Source organism: Salmo trutta, chromosome 27, assembly GCF_901001165.1.
Source record: "Salmo trutta chromosome 27, fSalTru1.1, whole genome shotgun sequence".
In the NCBI taxonomy this organism is placed as follows: Eukaryota; Metazoa; Chordata; class Actinopteri; order Salmoniformes; family Salmonidae; genus Salmo; species Salmo trutta.
In genome coordinates, this window is record NC_042983.1 from 21,613,073 (window position 1) to 21,632,754 (window position 19,682).

A 19,682-nucleotide genomic window follows, 5' to 3' on the forward strand; every position below is an offset into this window, starting at 1 on the left:
TTCAGACTGATTTTAGGCTTAGGCTGAATCTCTGTTGAATAAATTGAGCCCTTCACCCAACTATCCATCATCACAATAATCACCACCTCATTGCTGATAATTAAAACCTGGGCAAACACTTGTCTGCACAAATATCCTAAAGATGAGCGGAAGCAGAGGGGCAAAACACACATGGGATTCTCTTCCAGATTGTCTGCCTCTCCCGCTCTACCGATTAATCCAGTGTCTTTTCAGCTATGGTAAACTCCACAAGATGGACAGGGCATGGCTTTTGGTAGAGGGGCAGGCTCCATTGGCCTCTGCATGGAGCTGCGGAATTTTTCATTAGCGAATAGCTGGGTCACAAGTGGACCCAAAGCCGTTTTAATATTGTGTTCGCCCACAGATTAGTAGCTGAGAAAAGAAACCAACGCGTGATGTTCTCCACTAGACCCTGTCTTTGCATATTTGCAGAGCACCTCATATTACTGTTTGTTTTATCTCTTAGTCCAGGACCCTCTGGGGTCAATAGTAATTATAAAGCCCTCTGCTCCAAATGTTTATTTTGAACTATTTCACCGCTGAATGTAAATCTGATGTTCCATATCTATTTCCCCCCAAAATGTCCCAAAATATAATTCTAGGTTTTTGTTGTTAGAATCCCATTATTCAATACATTTAAACAACCATGTGCATCTTGATTCCTAGGAGTGCTTCTGTATTGTGTTGAGCTGAGTTTATAGAGTTTATTGTTTTTTTGTGGCTTGAACATTTCGTCTTAGATTGGTGTTTGATGGAGAATCAGGTTATTCATCATCAAAGACCTCCATATTTACTTACAGAAAACAAACTGGAACTTTAGCCATTACACTTGGTTTATTTTATGAACTGTACTTTTGAAGGATGATGTCAGCTCTCAGATGAAGTGGGTGGTAATGAGCACACAGGCCCAGAGCCTCCTCTGCCCTAACTGCTGCCTTAAGTACAGCAGGCCTCAGGTCCACTGTCATAAGAGCCGACTGTATCTGTGGGCAGTTATAGGCAGCAGTATACTCCAAAACATCTTAGAACTATGTCTCCAACTGTAGCTAGCCATCACCAGCTCCCTCTCTCAAAAGAAGCAATCACCCAGGATGCCTCATTGAGTGGGCCAAGCCCTTAAAGGGGGGTCTGCTACACCTCACCTAGATTAGCTTGGAAGGGACAGACAGAGAGAGGCCCTCAATAGAGTTATTAAAAATATAAAATGGGTGCGGAGGAATTTACAGTGGCTTTAAATGGGAGCTATCCCCAGCCCTCGCTCTGTTCTCATTTGCAGAGCATGTGCTGTTAAGATGTCAAATCTCCAGCAGGGCGGCAGGTGAGATGGGCCATACAAACAGTTTCAGTTACTTTCAGCTAGACTGACTGGTTTGGAGTGAGAAGAAGCAGAGCACTCTTAATACCAGTCTGGTAATTCACAGCCTTCTGCCTCATTTGTAGAGGAATACATTCAGCTGTTTTGAATCCAAGATAAAGGTCCAGTTTAGAGACAGTTACAATTACATAATGGACCTAAACCTTTAGACCAGGGGTTGGCAACTTTTATGTGGGTGGGGGCCACAACAAACAAAAAAACAGTAAGTTGAGACCGACTGGGGAAATAAATACAAAATTGGAACTCAGTCGGTCTTCCCAGGGCCGCCAGTTGTCTATCCCTGCTTTAGACAGTCGGGTGATTACCTTGAATATTATGCTATTAATTAGCAAATGTACATGTAGATGCAATACTCAGGAAGGTAATCTATTCAATGTATCGTAAGACTAGCGCATTTGAGTGATTTTTTTTTTCTCACCCACTCTATTACTCAGAGTGAGTGATGACACTGTATGTGTGGATGAAGGGCTTGAATGTGATGTTGCATTGAGCATCCACCTTCAGAAACTACAGCTGTCCAAACAGCACTTGTGTACCTGGCTGCCTGCTCACCGGCTTAGTTGTGTACTCAGCCTCTTCTGCTAGTCAGCCATTTCACTGTCCTTTCACATTTCAACACTAGCTTTTCTCTTGCTGTGTGCTTCAGATGTAGGATCTTAATTTGATCACTCTTGTTGCTGAGAATTTTCCTGCAGCACAGGAAATGCAGATGAGCTTTGTGATTTGCATACATTCACTGAAAACCAACAATAACACATGGTTGTATTAACAGTATTGCACTTTTCATGTAACCTACTTTTGGCCAGCTAATAGCCTAACCACCAATCAAGCAACATTATGGACTAAATGTTCAAATCCTGTTGGTGCAGAATTAGTTTGCTGTAAAAATATATGTCAAATAAAGATGCTAAACCTGTAGAAGTACAACTCTTTCCCTAACATGCATAGAACGTTATCCCGCTCGCTCTCTTGACTACAGAGTGAAAAAGATAGAGGTTAACTGTATGGCGTTAATTTGCTTCTGTTATAAACTCACGGGAAAGATGGTGATAACATAGCAGAAGCAGGCCTTTAAACTCAACAACAACACAATGGGACTCCATATGTCAGACTTAAGTAGCCAACAGGTTGATCAATGCTTGGAGGAATGTGGGTGTTGTTCTTGGCTCTGTTTTCTGATGCTTGGTGCCACAGAATGTCTTGTAAAAAATAGACAGAGCATTATGATAGGCAGCAGGGACATGTCAGGGCCCTGGTTGATTAACTGTCTGACCTTTTCCTATAGGTGTGATGAGGCTCTCCCAGGTCCTTTTATTCTCCCACAGTTGACAGTCAGGTGGTGCCCACAGGGTTTACAGTGTCTGGGGATCCTGGAAGGCCAACATGCTACAGTAGAGTACACCTCCACAAACAAATTGCAATTTTAAGTAAACAAACACCAGCTATAGAAGTTGATACATTTTGCCATATAAAGCGATGTGAAGACATTTAATATTGATACCAAAGATGACGTGACACAACTGACTAAAAGCAAAGGACTGTTGTATGTAGTTGTGTATTACAGTGATATTGCCCAAACTAATATGACTAGCTGGCTGTCTGCGTGGCCAGAGGCTTGTCTGAAGAAATTTCTCCGTATTCCAGTACATAAGAAATCATGTTGTCATAGAAATACTGTGTTAATTTGAGCCAGACCGGCAGTGGGGGTCAAGTGACAAGAATAACACCTCCTCATCCCAGACTGTGGCTCATTATATAATGTTTTAAACTTAGTGATATCGCAAAATTGACATTTTGGGGCAGGTGCATATGAGCTATTATGACGCTTACTTCAACAAGGTATCTTAGCAAATGCCAGAGAGTTGTTACATTCAGCAGACGCTGTTAACCAGAGACTTTCAGGAGCATTTAGGGTTAAGTGCCTTGCTCAGAATTTTCACCTAGTCGGCTCAGGGATTCAAACCAGCAACCTTTCGGTTACTGGCCCAACCCTCTTAACCGCTAGGCTACCTGCCACCCGTTGTTGTGATGGAAAAGGCCCCTTTGGGCCATTAGTGGTGTGCACATTTTCCTCTAATGCGTTTTACTTTTACCTGCTGGGAGTTTAATTAAAAAACAGAGGCTCAATTTAAAGCCCATTACTATGCTAATGTATTAAGAGTGGGGAGGGAGGTGATTAAGCAGCTTTTAGAGCTGACTGGAGCTGGCCCTAGGGACTAGAAGGATGGCACTTCTTATTTGGCTTCATTACTTTCTACACGTATCTATTTACACCAACCTAGGATACATGCTGAGACCTTACTGCTATTGAGCCATATCCTTTAGAATTATTAAAAATAATGCTGCTCTAAATTGTGTGCTCTAGATTTGAAATTGGATTGTGAGTAAATGAACAAGTTTTGTGTTGATTTGGTTATGATGACAGTCCAAACTCTCCCATGTCAAGTCCCCCTCTATGTGTGTTTTGCAACTGTGGTTATCAATGTAAGCAATTAGACAAAGTAGGGTTGTAGTTCAGGCTGCTATATTTAGAGAATGTGCCTCTGTGATCTAACATAGAGGGTGCTGTATGTAGTAACCAACACAATTGTAGATAAAGTAATTTTCTAAAAGGTAAAATAAAGTTGAAAAGGATCGCCTTTATTCATCATTGCATGAAAATACATCCACAACCAGTAAATCTGTTCAACTGTAAACCTCATCCTCATATTCACGCTGTTACATGCTGACCACACTACTCGCGTCGCGTGTGTGAGCGTAGCAAAATAAATGTACACATACATGTTTATTGAATCATTGCACTCACACTGCTCGAGCGTGTCAACAAGCGTCTGCGTAGCTAGGCGCTAAAATAGAACTTGGTTCTATTTGAGATGCTCGACGCACTGCAAGTCCTGCCTCTCCCATCTCCTCATTGGTTTATATGATGAGATGAACTGAGGTCCACACTCCAGTCCAGTTGGTGGTGGTAATGCACCTTAAAGTTTGTTGCCAACCGCCATATAAAGTCCAATGAAGAAGAAGCCTGAAGGAGGAGAGATCACTAGAAACTAACCGTTTTATCTGTGGATTCATTGTCAGAGTAGAGGACCTTGTGCATTTCAGGTAAAATAGCAACCATACTTAGCTAGCTAAATTGCCATAAATGTTTAATGCTTTTCAACCTGTCCCAAATTAATATAATTGGTTCAGAGTTTTGATATTTCAACCTGCGTGACCTGATCAACGCGGACGCACCCGCGCGTGTGTTCTGGTCAGCATGTTACACTCCAGTCTTCGTTGGAACAGAGTTACCATGGAGCTGCTGTTTATGAGTAACTTTGGCCTCTGGTCTCCCCCTTCTCAACCTTCTCTCCCTCCACCCTCCTCCTTGGTCTCCCCCTTCTCAACCTTCTCTCCCTCCACCCTCCTCCTTGGTCTCCCCTTCTCAACCTTCTCTCCCTCCACCCTCCTCCTTGGTCTCCCCCTTCTGAACCTTCTCTCCCTCCACCCTCCTCCTTGGTCTCCCCCTTCTCAACCTTCTCTCCCTCCACCCTCCTCCTTGGTCTCCCCCTTCTCAACCTTCTCTCCCTCCACTCCCCTCTGGTCTCCCCCTTCTCAACCTTCTCTCCCTCCACCCTCCTCCTTGGTCTCCCCCTTCTCAACCTTCTCTCCCTCCACTCCCCTCTGGTCTCCCCCTTCTCAACCTTCTCTCCCTCCACCCTCCTCCTTGGTCTCCCCCTTCTCAACCTTCTCTCCCTCCACCCTCCTCCTTGGTCTCCAGGACACAGGCAGCTTGGGCTCTTGTTGGGCTGCTGTGGAGATGGATAGTTGGAGAGAAAGGTCAAGCCAGAGATGTAGCCTGTAAATAAATCAATGAACTTCCAGCCATGCAGTGTTGACCGATCGCTCCACGGGTCGTCAGTCTGCAATCAGTGTCCGGAGGCCTTCCTGTGGCTGTGACCCTGGCCCATACACCTCATCTCTCACGTCTGGCTGATTGACATGGCTAGCCTCACAGGCCCACCCGCTTCCTAGTGAAACAAGGAGGATCTTCAAAGTGATAGTTTACAGCTGTTCTGTGGGTTAATCCTGATCCTCTCTTTCTTTTGAAGGGGATGCGGTGACATAATAGCCTGGACTATTCTTCACTAAATTGTTATGCTATTTCTCAGGTTGTTCAATAGCAAAAGGGGAGTAGGTGAGATGGGAACATGTGTTGCTAAATGTACCATGTTTATCAAACCACAAACTCCTCCATACCTCTCTCTCCTCTGGCCTCCTCTTTTATCTCACCCACTCACCCTGATCCTTATCACTGCGGTAGAAGCATTGAAAGTAATGTCTTTAGTAGGAAATCATTGGCAACATGTGGTGAAAGCTTAAGATGTTGTCACACTTTAAATTGCCTGTAATCAGTTCAAAGGGAAAGTTCATACTTCTCCAGCGGGCTTTAGCAGGAGAAAGAAAGAAGAGGAACAGGGAGGTGAAAACCCACGACTCCCAAGGCTGAGGCCTCTCAGCTGCACTAAGCTTAGCCTTTGACCATGCAGGGATATTTTTAGAAATATCTTTATCTGACAAAGCTTGTCAAAAAGTTTGGTCTTCTCCATCTGAAGAGGTGCTTTGAGGGTTCATAGCTGCACCATATCGAATACAACTATGCTGTTGTAGTAGTGCATTGCTCTAACGAGGTTAGAGTCTGGGTTCTTGTGAATCTCAACTGATAGAATGTGTACATGACAGAGAGAGGGAGAGAGTGAGGGAAGAGAGAGAGATGGTGAGAGACGTAAGGATGGAAGGAGGAATTGTGTGGACAACGGATTGGAAGGAGATAATGATTCCCCTGGGAGCCCTCTTAAAGGTATCTACTGAGAGTATGGCTTCTTCTAGTGATGAGGTCCAATGCTGAGAAGGTCTGGGTAAATGTTGACACTTTGCTGCTGGAATCGTGATCATTGATCCACACAGGAGGGTCTTATGGGCTAATCCGTGCTCTCAGGTGTGGCAGGAGAGAAACGCAGATCCTGACTGCAAATTAAAGGAGGGACAGAGGTTCCTGCTGGTGGTCCTCTTTTTGGTCCCAGCTCTATCTCTGTCCTCAGTAAATGTACAGGACACCTGCTCTATCTCTGTCCTCAGTAAATGTACAGGACACCTGCTCTATCTCTGTCCTCAGTAAACGTACAGGACACCAGCTCTATCTCTGTCCTCAGTAAATGTACAGGACACCTGCTCTATCTCTGTCCTCAGTAAATGTACAGGACACCTGCTCTATCTCTGTCCTCAGTAAACATACAGGACACCAGCTCTATCTCTGTCCTCAGTAAACGTACAGGACACCAGCTCTATCTCTGTCCTCAGTAAACGTACAGGACACCTGCTCTTTCTCTGTCCTCAGTAAACATACAGGACACCAGCTCTATCTCTGTCCTCAGTAAACGTACAGGACACCTGCTCTTTCTCTGTCTTCAGTAAACATACAGGACAGCGGCTGACCACACAGCAAACTTCGTACTTCATCTTCCAGAGGGGTTAATATTAGCAGCAGAAAAAACTGATTGATCTTTGGCGGATAGATTTGATTGAGTCAGTTGGTCATTTTTTTGTCTTATGAGTCATAATCATATTTATACATTTGGATGAAAGTAATAATCTAACAATGCTGGCCCAACAACTCTTGCATCTCTTCCCTCTTGCCCCATTAGGCCTAGCCTACACTGCAAACTGCAGACCCTGTTCATCTTATGTGTGGAGTCAGCACAACCAAGTTGATGTGTTTATTATAGTATTTTTATGGATCAGCGTAATCATCATAATCCACGTCTTTCCCTTGTCTCCCGTGGGCATGTTCTCCCCACCGCCTGGGCCTCTATCTGCTAATCAGGTAATGTTAGGGAGGTTGAATGGCGTGCCTCCCCCTGGTCGGCCTTCACTGCTCACACACTGGTGTTGTTTTAAAGAGCATTCTTTAGGAGCTGAACTTGGAAAGGTATTAAAGCAGGATTAGGGTCCTCCACAATCCAGTGCTTGTGTCATTCAGGGAGCTGTGTTCTCTTCTCTGCACCGTGTCCCTCCACCCCCTTTCTGTTTGATTGTGGCTAGCCACGGGAGTCGGAGTGACTAGGCCTTTCAAAGGAGAGAGGTAGGGTTAAATCCCTAGTCCAGTGCTCCCTGCTAATTCCCCTTGTTCCTTAGAGAAGGATTTACTTCTGCTGCCAGGTTCTGAAAGGCCCTCTCTGCCCATCCGAAAAGACGCCGTTGCCTTCCTGTGGAGGTGTGGTTGCCATAGAAGGGGCGTCATGCATGGATATTCCATCTGAACCCCACTGAGAATGGGGAACAGGGGCCGACAACAGGCTAGAAGTCTGGATTAGACCAGAGGACAAAGCGGGACAGGAAGATTCCAGAAGGGACAAATAGGAATTACAGCACCAAAAATAATGCAAAGTGACAGAGAGGGGAAATAGAAAAATAATGGCTTACAAGATTAGAATCAGAGAGCAAAAGAAAGAGAAAGAAAAGAAGGGTCTGAATAAGAATGTTTTCATCTGGGTGAGAAGATTTGAGAGAGCGGTTGAAGGTGAATGTGAAATCCGGGACATATCAAACCATACTAACAAGTCATTTCCTCTGCCTTTATACTCTCAGACTAAGACGCCAATCATTAGCTAAACATTAGAGCTGGGCCTCTGGGCTGGTCTCCACACATTCATCCCCCCATGTCCCTCAATCCCAGCATGCAACAGTTAGACAGTCCTTCTTTCTAAAGCTATGAATTATTATTGATCTATCTTTGAAAAAGCAGGTGAAAATGTGGATTTGTGTAAACAGGGATAGCCAATTTTCCAAGCAACTGCATGGTTGATCCACGAGCGCTATCAGTGTTACTGATCTCTTTTTGTTTTACGTGTATATTTTTGTGGTAGACTTTGGATTTCGAATGTTTGATGTCCCTGCTATAATCTTTTGATACACAATGCATGACTATTCATATTAGGGGATCATTAAGGTTGTATGAATAGCATATTTTGTTGTGATCACAGTAATTTCATTGTTGAACAGATATGCGTAATGTAGATCAGCAGGTTGTTTTCACAAGAAGTCAGCGTGTTTGCAAAAAGTAATTTTTTTAAGGGATTATCCTCAAGGTTTTTCCATAGTTGAATAATAATCTTCTTAACGTATTCTAATAAATGACAGATTAAAGGATTTCATCAACCCTACATGTGCTAATTCTGATATCTCTGTTGTTTTTCCATTATAGTGAGAAAAGTTCCAATAGCCTAGTTGGTTGGAGCACAGTGTGGGAAAATTAAGGTCGGAGGCTAGTTTTCACACTCAGGTCAAATGTGTTCACCTCTTTGGATAATAATGCCATATTTTGTATTAAACATTATATTTGGAGGTTATAATCATTCAGAAAATGTCATAGTTGCTCTATTATCAATGTCACTGATCAATTGTGTGATAATACTATTGGATAGCTTATAAAATGACCCATCCACTGGAGTAGAACGAGTCTGATCTGTAGTACAGTCTGATCTGTAGTACAGTCTGATTTATAGTACAGTCTGATCTGTAGTACAGTCTGATCTGTAGTACAGTCTGATCTGTTGTACAGTCTGATCTGTAGTACAGTCTGATTTGTAGTACAGTCTGATTTGTAGTACAGTCTGATCTGTAGTACAGTCTGATTTGTAGTACAGTCTGATCTGTAGTAAATGGCAGCTCAAAGATGGACCTAATATGAGCTGTTGAGACAAGAGACAGCAACCAAACATGTACTATCTTGTTTCAACCATGCAAACAGCTGCTCTACTGAACTGTGTGGCAGACAAACTCCCTAGCAGTTTTAAATCAGCATCTACAATAACATTACCATGACAAAACCTTCCCTGGGTTACTCTCCCCTCATATTTACACATATTCATCACTATCGCTCATCCCTGTCCTGAAACAGAAGATTATGTCAATTGCTGTGCTCTCTCCCTTGCACAATGAAATAGATGTTCACCAGAAATAGATTGGCGGCTGCCAGCTGTCCTCCAAACCAACGTAAACAAAGAGCACGCTAGTAAATCCAGCTTCAAGGCTGGCCAAGATCAACCACACTCTCTGTTTCCTTGCTCCAGCTAATGGGGCTCCTTCTGAATGACAACAAATGAATTAAACACTCTCCCAGCAACCAATAAAACAATACAAACAGTTTTACATCTTGATGAAAGGACAGAAAGGAAGATGGAGGTGTTGTCTGGGTACTGGTAATGTTGCAATGTACTATAGAGGCTGGTTTAGGATGGCCAGGTGAGGTCTGATACGTAGGAGGAGAAGAATAAACAGATATAGTGGGTGTAGAATAGAATGGGGAGGGGACACAGTGGGCATGTTCCACTTGTAGGCATTACTCAAACGGACCATGCTGACAACCTATTGCATCAGTTACATAGGGCCAAATATATCAGATGCTAATCCGACAGAGAAACAGTGATTACGATAAACAAGTGAAAAAGACATGTGTAGGGTTTTAATGTGTGGATTCTAATTGAGCATTATAACTGACTGATCCCAGTGTTGGCCAGCTGTCTGAGGCTAAGAGGCATTTGGGTGCCCATGACCGAGCGCTGTTGGTGTGGCGTGGGGCTGGCTGGGGCAACCCTAGGCACTTTAACACATGAGCTCTAGTCAAAAGAATCACTTACTGGTACTGGCTGGCCACAGGATCAGCCCACAGCCTCCTGCCCCTGCCCCCAAACCCTCTTAATCAAAAGCCCATGGTGACAGGCCAAGCTAGGGAGACTAAGTAGACCCCCTTGATTTTGTGATGAAATAATAATATTAATGTTACATACATTTTCAATGCATCAATTAGTAATGGTACCTTTTCTCTCATCTTCTTCCATAGATTGTTTGCCACCAAGTGCAGTGGGTGCCTGGAGAAGATCGCCCCCACAGAGTTTGTGATGCGTGCACTGGAGTGTGTGTACCACTTAAACTGCTTCTCCTGCTGTGTGTGTGACCGGCAGCTGAGGAAAGGGGATGAGTTTGTCCTGAAGGAGGGCCAGCTGCTGTGTAAGATTGACTATGAGAAGGAGAAGGACCTGCTCAGTTCTGTCAGCCCAGACGATTCTGACTCAGGTAGGACCAAATCTTATCCAAGACCAAATCCTATCCCAAAAACATATTCTGGTTGAGACACCCAGTCTTTAGTGATTCCTTTTTATTCTAATGGATATTATGGGCAGTGAGCAGAAGCCAATCTGTATTAATGGCTGTTGGGTTCTTGTATGGGCGGGCTGTTGTGCTGGAAGGAATGAAATCAGTGTATCATGTTGACTGACGGGAGGATTTGGGGCCTTTCTGCGGAGGGCCGACCGTAGCTCCTCTTATCTGCTCCTCTGTGTTCCTTGCATCCTCGCCTCGCCTCCACACAGTGAGGCATCTCGCCAAGCCTTACTGTTCAGACCCATCTGGCTCTCATTTAAACACACACACAAAGGCAGAGAATTTATCAAACCGTCTGTGCCTGTGTACACTTTTGTCAACTTATAGGAATATTTGTTTAGCTTCCGCGCTTCGTTTTCTCCCAGTGTATCACACTGGTATTTTATGGGGGTCTCCAAAATTCCAGAGTTGACATGAACAGAGTATAACCTTGACGTATGCGGCAGACAGAATGTTGAAATCAACTGGAGAAATGCAGTTTGGCCTACTACACCACACTATTTACAGTAGAGATGATCAGAACCAGATGACAGCAGACAGAACGGAACCATGATGTATGCATCTCTAAGCAATCACAGGAAGCCCACATCATTTGTTGCTTGAATTGACATTGCTGCTGCTTCTGAGAACACTCACACAGGCCTTGTATTATCTTACTAATGCATTGGGGATACATTATTCAACACAGGAGTCAAAGCCATTATGTTTAGTGTTATAATTATGATTATCTTTCTATTACACTGATATTGCTTATTAGATTAGCAGACTATTTTGATGATAAAGCAATTTAGCTAGTTTGTTAAGATAGCACTTAATGTGTGCCAATAGAGAGAAACATCAAGATCCCTTTATGGACACATTTAATTACCAAAGACAATAAAATCTACATCAGCTTTCCACCTTTTGGTAACTTTTTGCAATTTGTCTCTTTATGCATAGCGTCCCTTCAGTCTTTTTGTCTGTTGGGACCCAATGTGCATTTTCCTTTTCTTTAGAGTTTGTGGGGTTCTAAAATATATATTTCCCATTTCCTTTGATATTTTGAGTTCATTTCCCATATGTGCTCATGCTGCCTTGTCATGTTGTGGTGGATCTGCTATGTAGGATTCTTATCAAAGATGTATTTGGTGTAAAACAACCAGTGTAATGAATTACCAATGACACAATGTCAAATCTAATGACAAATGTGCATTTTTCATTATGCTTTTCAGTCCTCTGAATGTCTAATCGTGCATGTGGCCTATTGTTTTTGTAATAAATTGATAAAAAATGATTAAAACCACGTGTCTCCATTCATTATGGATACAGTTGTGGAGTCTGAATCTCTTGGAATTGAAAAGAACAGACCATATATTTATCAGTAGACTGTCAGGGATGTTGTCAGCTCAAACCCATGCTGATATTGATGAAAAATATCTGTATCTCAATGCAGAGAAAAGCGACGATGACGATGTGGATATCAAGCAGGAGAAAGGCACGGGAGGCCAGGGGAAGGGAGACGATGGGAAGGACCCCAGGAGGCCCAAGCGGCCCCGCACCATTCTGACCACTCAGCAGAGACGAGCTTTCAAAGCCTCCTTCGAGGTGTCCTCCAAACCCTGCAGAAAGGTGAGGCCCTCTCCTGTCCTTCACATGACCTGATCTCTGCCACAGCAGCTCTATTCTCACCAGACAGACAGACAGACACATACAATACCACTGTCTGCCTACTGAACACTGAACAGAGCTGAAAACTAACACTCTATTTAACCTCTTACGCGAAGACAGCTGGCTGTGCAGCTTGAGCACAAACGTAGCTGAGGAACAAGTGTATAGTATGTACAGAAAATTACCTGTAAGAATGGCCTACATTGGAAAAGCTACTTGAAATGTCTGCATGGCTACATTATACACACATTGTGAACTGAAACCTGGGTTTTGTGAAACAAAATCAATCTTTTAAGCTTGCTTTGACGTGCTTTTGTAGTATACGGTCGATGCAAATCCACACTAATATTTTAGAATATACCCCTGGACAGGCTGGCATGTGGAGAATTGGATGCATGCCATGAGGCCTACAGTAGTTTTACAAATAAAATTCTCAAATTCAAAAAATCTCCAGCACCTCAGAGCTGTGCTTTGAAGTGGCAAGCAGCACTCTGGTCTGTGTTAACTGAGGTAGAGGGTAACGCAGCCCGCCTGCCCTGCGCCAAATGACATTCTGAGAGAGAGGAACTGCATTTAGCGTAGGCCCTAAAAGCATTCACTGCACCCGGTCCAGAGCTTTGAAGAGGCAGTAACCAAGCAGTCCAAAAAGACCGTCACATTAATTCAACATTTGAAATCAAAGAAAATAGAGAGGCAAGGCGCCCACTTGGAAATATGCCATAAGTTTTTCAAAAAGCACATACGATTCCAATCTGTAGTTAAGTTTGTTTTCTTGTATGATGTTGAAATGCTTTTGTGTTTACTATTAAAGGTGAGGGAGACTTTGGCTGCTGAGACAGGTCTCAGTGTTCGTGTGGTACAGGTGTGGTTTCAAAACCAGAGAGCCAAGGTGAGAGCATAACCACCCCAAAGGCAGTGTTATTTGAGATAATGATGTTATTTGTTACTAATCAAGAGAACAAAGTAACAACAGCAATGGTGCACATGGATTGGCTGGAATAGGTAAAACATGACTCTAAAACAGCTATCAAATCACCAGAGCTATCAACGATAAATTTAACTTTTTCATTGCATTCCTTTCAACTCTGTAAAGTTAAAGTGCAATGCTTGCAAATCTACCTCAGTCTTCCATTAGATGTCTACACCCACTGCCTTTTTTGATATTATCTTCAAAAGCCTTTGATAATGAAGTACAGTCAGATACGTGTTCCTGTAGTTCACTCAGGGGTGAGCAACAAGGAGCATCGTTTTCAAATTAAAAAGAGCACATGTTAGTTTGGGGAGTACATTAAAACTCTGTCTCCTTTTTTCAGATGAAGAAGCTGGCAAGAAGACAGCAGCAGCAACAGGAACAACAGAATTCTCAACGGCTTGGCCAAGGTACAGTACACAGCCTTCAGTTCGGCCTGAAATCGGGCAACAACCACTGTCCCAGTATCATTTTAAATAGCTGTTTCAGTAGTTTAAAAACAGCTGTTATTACCATAACTTTAGACAGTTATTTTGCATTTGACATGATGTTTAAATTGTGATCTGGGATTATCACATAGCAGAAATGAAAATGATGTTTCAACCAGCTAAACGTGTAGCATGACACTTCAATGAGAAGCACAGAGGCAGGATAATCCCATACTGTACACCACAGCTCTAAAACATGGCATTAATTGAGGAACATGCGAACCATGGGAGTAGAACGGTCGTAATGGCTTCTGCTCATGTGTGACCCCCCTCATATTACTCCTAGTGTCCACTGGTGAGCGGAGGTGGAGGAGGCTAGCTAGCGTCTGTGGCCCCAGTCAGGCGTGGTACAAGGGAGACCGTGTCTGCTGTGTGTGTGGGTGGGGAGATTTACAACTCAAACCCTGTCAAGCATCCTTGTAAATTAGATGACCCATTCTGTGTGAGTACTGTAGTCTGCCTGCTGTAGCCAGGTCCAACTCTCGTGTCCCCGTGCAGATACTGCATCTCAGGTAGCCTAGTGGTTAGAGTGTAACCAAAAGGTTTCTGGATCAAATCCCTGAGCTGACAAGGTAAAAATCTGTTGTTCTGCCCCTGAACAAGACAGTTAACCCACTGTTCGCTGGTAGGCTGTCATTGTAAATAAGAATTTGTTCTTAACTGACTTGCCTAGTAATATAAAGTTTAAATTTAAAAAATGTAAATGATGTCATACACACACAAAGTCAGAGCTACACCAACACGTGTTCACAGACAATCTTCAAAGCAAATAAAAACTGAGGAAAATAAAGAAATATTGCAGATAATGCCATGCTAACACACTGCCAGGCAAAATACCTAAAGCAGTTGTAAAATGTTTACAAGTCATATTAGATTGAGATTTTTAGATTCAATTGTGGTAATGATATCATTCCAGTCATAGACAAAAGCTTAATTGGAAAGGCATGCGTCCACTATGGAGGAAGCATCTCACAATATGTTAAGAAAACACAGGAATTATAACAGTGAGAAGGAAGAATCAAAACAAAGTATACAGTAGACATACAATTCACGATTTAAGAGATGTTGCACTAGAGAAATGACAGTTTTACAAGTTAAAGGAGCTCTATATTTCTTTTCTGTGGAAATCCCACGGCTTACATTGACATTGTGTTACTGAACAGACCTACATTGCCTTGGTACTGAAAAGCCATGAAGATTATTGAATCATTTTCGGTTACAGTATAAACTTAATGTAATAATGCTTTCATTTTATGGACCAGTTTGTAACACTGACCTCGTGGTGTGTTAAGTTATGGACCTTTTGTCAAACTCTCTAAGAAAAGGAATATAGTCATGGCCTGAAATGCCCAAAAGTGCATACTGTGGATAGGATGGTATGGGAGGAGATAGGATATACAGTGCCTTTCAGCAGGACAATAACCTAAAACACAAGGCCAAATCGATACTGGATTTGCTTACCAAGAAGACAGTGAATGTTCCTGAGTTTTGACTTAAAACTAATTGAATATCTATGGCAAGATCTGAAAATGGTTGTCTAGCAATGATCAAACATGTTTTCACTTTGTCATTATGGGGTATTGTGTGTAGATTGGTGATTTTTTATTTTTTTTAATCCATTTTGAATTCAGGATGTAATAACAAAATGTTGAATAAGTCAAGGGGTATGAATACTTTCTGAAGGCAGTGTATGTATTTAAGATAACAAAATCCACTCTGTGCAGTTAACTTAAACAAGAAAAAATCGCAAGAACATATAAAACTTCTGGAACTAAAAATAAATGAATGACAGACATCTTTTCACAAGGGCTCACCAATGTAAAGGAAAGTGCAGGGTGGTGAGCTCCAGTCTTAAACCAACAAGGGCTGTGTGTGTGTCCCACTCACCACTGAGTGAGTCAAGAGCAGCCTTCTATCAGGAAATGCTGGGAGAATCTCCATTGGCCACAGTAGAGCAGGGAGGGTTTCCATGGAGACAGTGCTTTTGGTCTAGTTTCTGTATTAGATTTAGAGTCGATGGCTTTCCTTCCAGCTGAGAAATGCTTATCAGGTAAATGGCTCTTCCACAACAGTCTTAATGTAAAGTCTTTCTCCGTGTGGTTGGCTGTGTTACAGAGGTGATGTCCAATCGGATGGAGGGCATGATGAACTCCTTCACGCCACTGGCCCCGCCCCAGCAGCAGCTGGTTGCCATGGATCAGAACGGCTACAGTACGGACCCCTTCCAGCAGGGCCTCACCCCCCCACAGATGCCCGGAGACCACATGAACCCATATGGTGAGCATCAGTCCCTCTGCCCCTCTACTCAGCCCCACACACTCCCCAGTGTGGGACATGTGTTTAGGCTGCTCGCACAAAGTACAAGCCCCCCCCCCCCACACACACACACACATGAGATGACACAAACAGGCCATTGGTTGATTTTGAAGTTCATTTTTAAATCAATCCAACATGTTTTCTACTACCCTCCTACTCCCACCCCACAATCACTCGCTATATTCTCTCTATGCTCTGGTATGCTATCTAAAAGTTTGCATTGCAGACTATGTGAAGAGCTTTTAGATAATCCAAAGAGCTTGCGATAAATTATAATCTAAACAATGGTGACCATGATGAATATAGTAATGTGCCACGATGCAAAATAACAATTTTATGTGATTAATATGTGACAGTCAGAGGGAATCAATCTGGAATCTGTTGTTTTATTCTTCCCTTTACTTACACAGGGTGAAACTGGTAGAAGACAATTCTGAGCAGTGTCTCCAACCCCATAAAGATAGCTTCTTGAACTTGATATCATTTTTTTAAGCCACCATTTTGTTTCTTGCAATTGCAACACCCAAAGTCCCAGTCTCATCACACTCCCTCTATTTTTATGGGATAAATAGAGGGAAGGATGATATTGCCAACACATTAAACGATATGCCTCTTCATCACTCTGTCCCCGTCTTGTGTAACAGTGTCATTAAAATCTGGAGTGCAATAAAGTTAACAATTCCCGCAAGGAAAATAATAGGACAAGAAATTATGAGATGCATATTAAGTTCTTTGTTGACATGTTCCTCTCAGATCTATAGTAACTGTCCCAGAGAGGCAGGACAATGACTTCAGAGAGTTATTGTCAAAACAGTTATCAGAATTACACTAGCAAGTAATAACAATAATTCAAAGTGGGATTCAAGACTAACAATTATTCATTTGCAAGACATTCATAAATACAGTACATCCTCTGTATTATCAGTGCAATTGGAAGTTGCAGTTTGTTTTTATTCAATGTGCTGTGTTTAGTATTTATTTTTTTATGTACATGATTATATTCTTGCAACTTATTTTTCTCTTTCTCTTCTTTACAGGTAATGACTCAATTTTCCATGATATAGACAGCGACACATCTTTAACCAGCCTCAGTGACTGCTTCATGGCATCTTCGGAAGTGAATATGCAAGCCCGTGTGGGACCCATTGACCGACTCTATTCCATGCAGAACTCTTACTTTGCATCATGAAAGAACCACATACAGAAATTATGTTATGTAATATAGCAGATCATCCACAAAACTTCCTCAACTGCCTCACATCAAGGAGTTTCCACACTGCTATGGACAAGACATAAACAACAACCTCTTCCAGTGACTCCTGGATCATTTGCAGACAATGGACTCAAAGAGAGAGAAACTAGTTTCTCAACCGTGAAGATTCCCTGGGATAATTCTATTTTCTCCTCCTTTCTAGAGATTATTGGTAGCATATTTGTATAGTACTGTCACAGAAGTAGCACACCTTTCTTTGTCCACCTAAAGAAATTTCATGGAGCCACTGATTTAAAAAACTCTTACCAAATACTACAAGCCTACCAGTTCTCATAATGCATGACTCCATAGTTAATCGTATGACCATAAAAGTGAAAAACCCTTAAAAAAAAATCATGTGAATTGTTGAGATGTCAGAATGTGGTTTTGAACTCCATGTCCTCTTTATAATGTGTTCAGCTTGATCACATTGATAGTTTTAGCCCTAAAGAGAAGATATGGTGTTCATAGTAAATAGACAGTGTGTTCACAAGAGAGGATGTGAGTATGTATGTGTCCGGGTGTCGACATATACACCTTTCGAAAAAATAAATATGGAGTGTAGTGTCTGTTTAGTGTAAATACTTTCCCAAACAGATTGGTTGTGCATGTTAAAATGGAAAACATTCTATTTATTTAACTATAACATGCTCTTGAAGGTACTTCTGAATCTGAAAAGCTTTATTTAAAAGGATAATATTTTGTTATGTAACTAATGAGTACCAGTGGAGGCTGCTGAGGGGAGGAAGGGTCATAATAATGGCTGGAATGGAGTCAATGGAATGGTATCAAAAACATATGGTGTCCATGGGTTTGATACCATTCCATTCACTCCATTCCAGCCATTATAATCCATTCCAGCCATTATTATGAGCCGTCCTCCCCTCAGCAGCCTCCACTGGTGGGTCCGTGATTATTAAAATGAATTTGTATGCCATTTAATTATGAACCAACCATAACCCTTTTTTTTCAGCCAAGCTGTAAATGAGCAAAATTGTGCTATTTATTTCGTACAGACTTGAGACCATGTCAAATGTACATTTTGAATGTTAAGAAATTGCTAAATTACCAAAGTCAATTGGTTCATTGAATAAACAATATTTCCTTCTCCTGATAATAGCTTAATTCATGCTACACTAAAGCACTGTTGTACTCAAAGACTGAACCTCATAATAGCAAATTCAACATTGTATTGTGTATTTTCATTGTATAGTAATAGTTAAAGCGACTGAACTCAAGGTTTATTTTTTATTTTTATTAAACTGTGTGAATGGATGAAATTTGCAATTGCAACTATGTTCATTTATGATTTTATTGAGAGAGGGAGAGAGAAAGAGAGAGAGTTGGGGGGAGAGAGAGAGAGCATTTTATTGTTTATTATCTATTTCACTTGCTTTGACAATGTAAACATATGTTTCCCATGCCAATAAAGCCCTTAAATTGAATTGAGAGAAGAGGGAGGGAGAGAGAGGGGGGGAATGGGTAATTTGGGTGACCGAAAAAGAGCAGGATACTGTAGCATGGCTTGAGTAGGCTCCAGACACACCCCCAGCAGCTGCTTGAATGTAGGCTAGATACCACCTGGGTGATCCTTCATCTCCCTGACAGCCCCTCAATGCGGTCAGGCAAGCTGACACTTCCTCCAGAGCCTTGTCTTGCCTCCTGCTTACTGCCTACAGTCTCTTCTAATCTGAGCTCTATCTTATCATACTAAATTAGGTGATACTTCTGTCAATCCAATTTTATAGTCCTCCTCGTCCTCCCATTCTATGTCCCTTTGTGACTGCAGGTTGACATTCTGCAAACAGTGAATCACATGTGTATGTATATTTGTTTAGCTTTCAGCTGCTGTGGTCAGGATGTTCACTTCGATTTAAAAAAATCATAATTGGGTAGTCGCTGCCCTCTTTTTTTTGCTGTGTGTTTGCTTCTGTGCTTCATGCACAGCGTACATGAGAGTGTGTGTCACGTTGGTATGAATGATTCGGGAGACAGGCGCAGGAAATGCGTAATAGTTTTTTTTATTAAGCCTAAATTATGGCGTGCCGTGTAAAGGCACGGGGACGAAGAACAAACAAACACTATACAAAAACACAGGGTTGAAACCCAAACAAAAGAGCGAGGAGTACCTCGAATAAATAACACACACGCACAATGATTAACACACGGGACGAGACCCGTAATCATCTGCGCAATCCACAAGGGCACGAAAGCCAAAACACACAGCACAGGTACTCACACGCACCAACGGACATAGTAACATTAATCGACAGCCCAATGGAAACCAAAGGGCACATATATACAAATACTAATCAGTGGGAATAAGGGACAGGTGTGCGTGATGAAAGTTCCGGAGGGATCCGTGACAGTGAGTGAGTGAGTGAATGAGGTATTAAATAAATGTCCACC

General features: G+C 42.3%; 1 protein-coding gene across 2 annotated transcripts in view; it reads left to right on the forward strand.

Moving 5' to 3' along the window:
• Positions 1–18,553, forward strand: part of lmx1bb (LIM homeobox transcription factor 1, beta b) — a 71,079-nt gene extending 52,526 nt beyond the window's left edge. For both annotated transcript variants that reach the window (XM_029717234.1, XM_029717235.1), the window contains 6 exons: positions 10,281–10,513; positions 12,033–12,208; positions 13,059–13,136; positions 13,561–13,627; positions 15,821–15,982; positions 17,059–18,553. In XM_029717234.1, the coding sequence (XP_029573094.1) occupies positions 10,281–10,513; positions 12,033–12,208; positions 13,059–13,136; positions 13,561–13,627; positions 15,821–15,982; positions 17,059–17,210 (868 nt within the window). In that variant the 3' untranslated portion in view covers positions 17,211–18,553. The remainder of the gene's footprint in view (positions 1–10,280; positions 10,514–12,032; positions 12,209–13,058; positions 13,137–13,560; positions 13,628–15,820; positions 15,983–17,058) is intronic.
• The last annotated feature ends 1,129 nt before the right edge of the window (positions 18,554–19,682 follow it).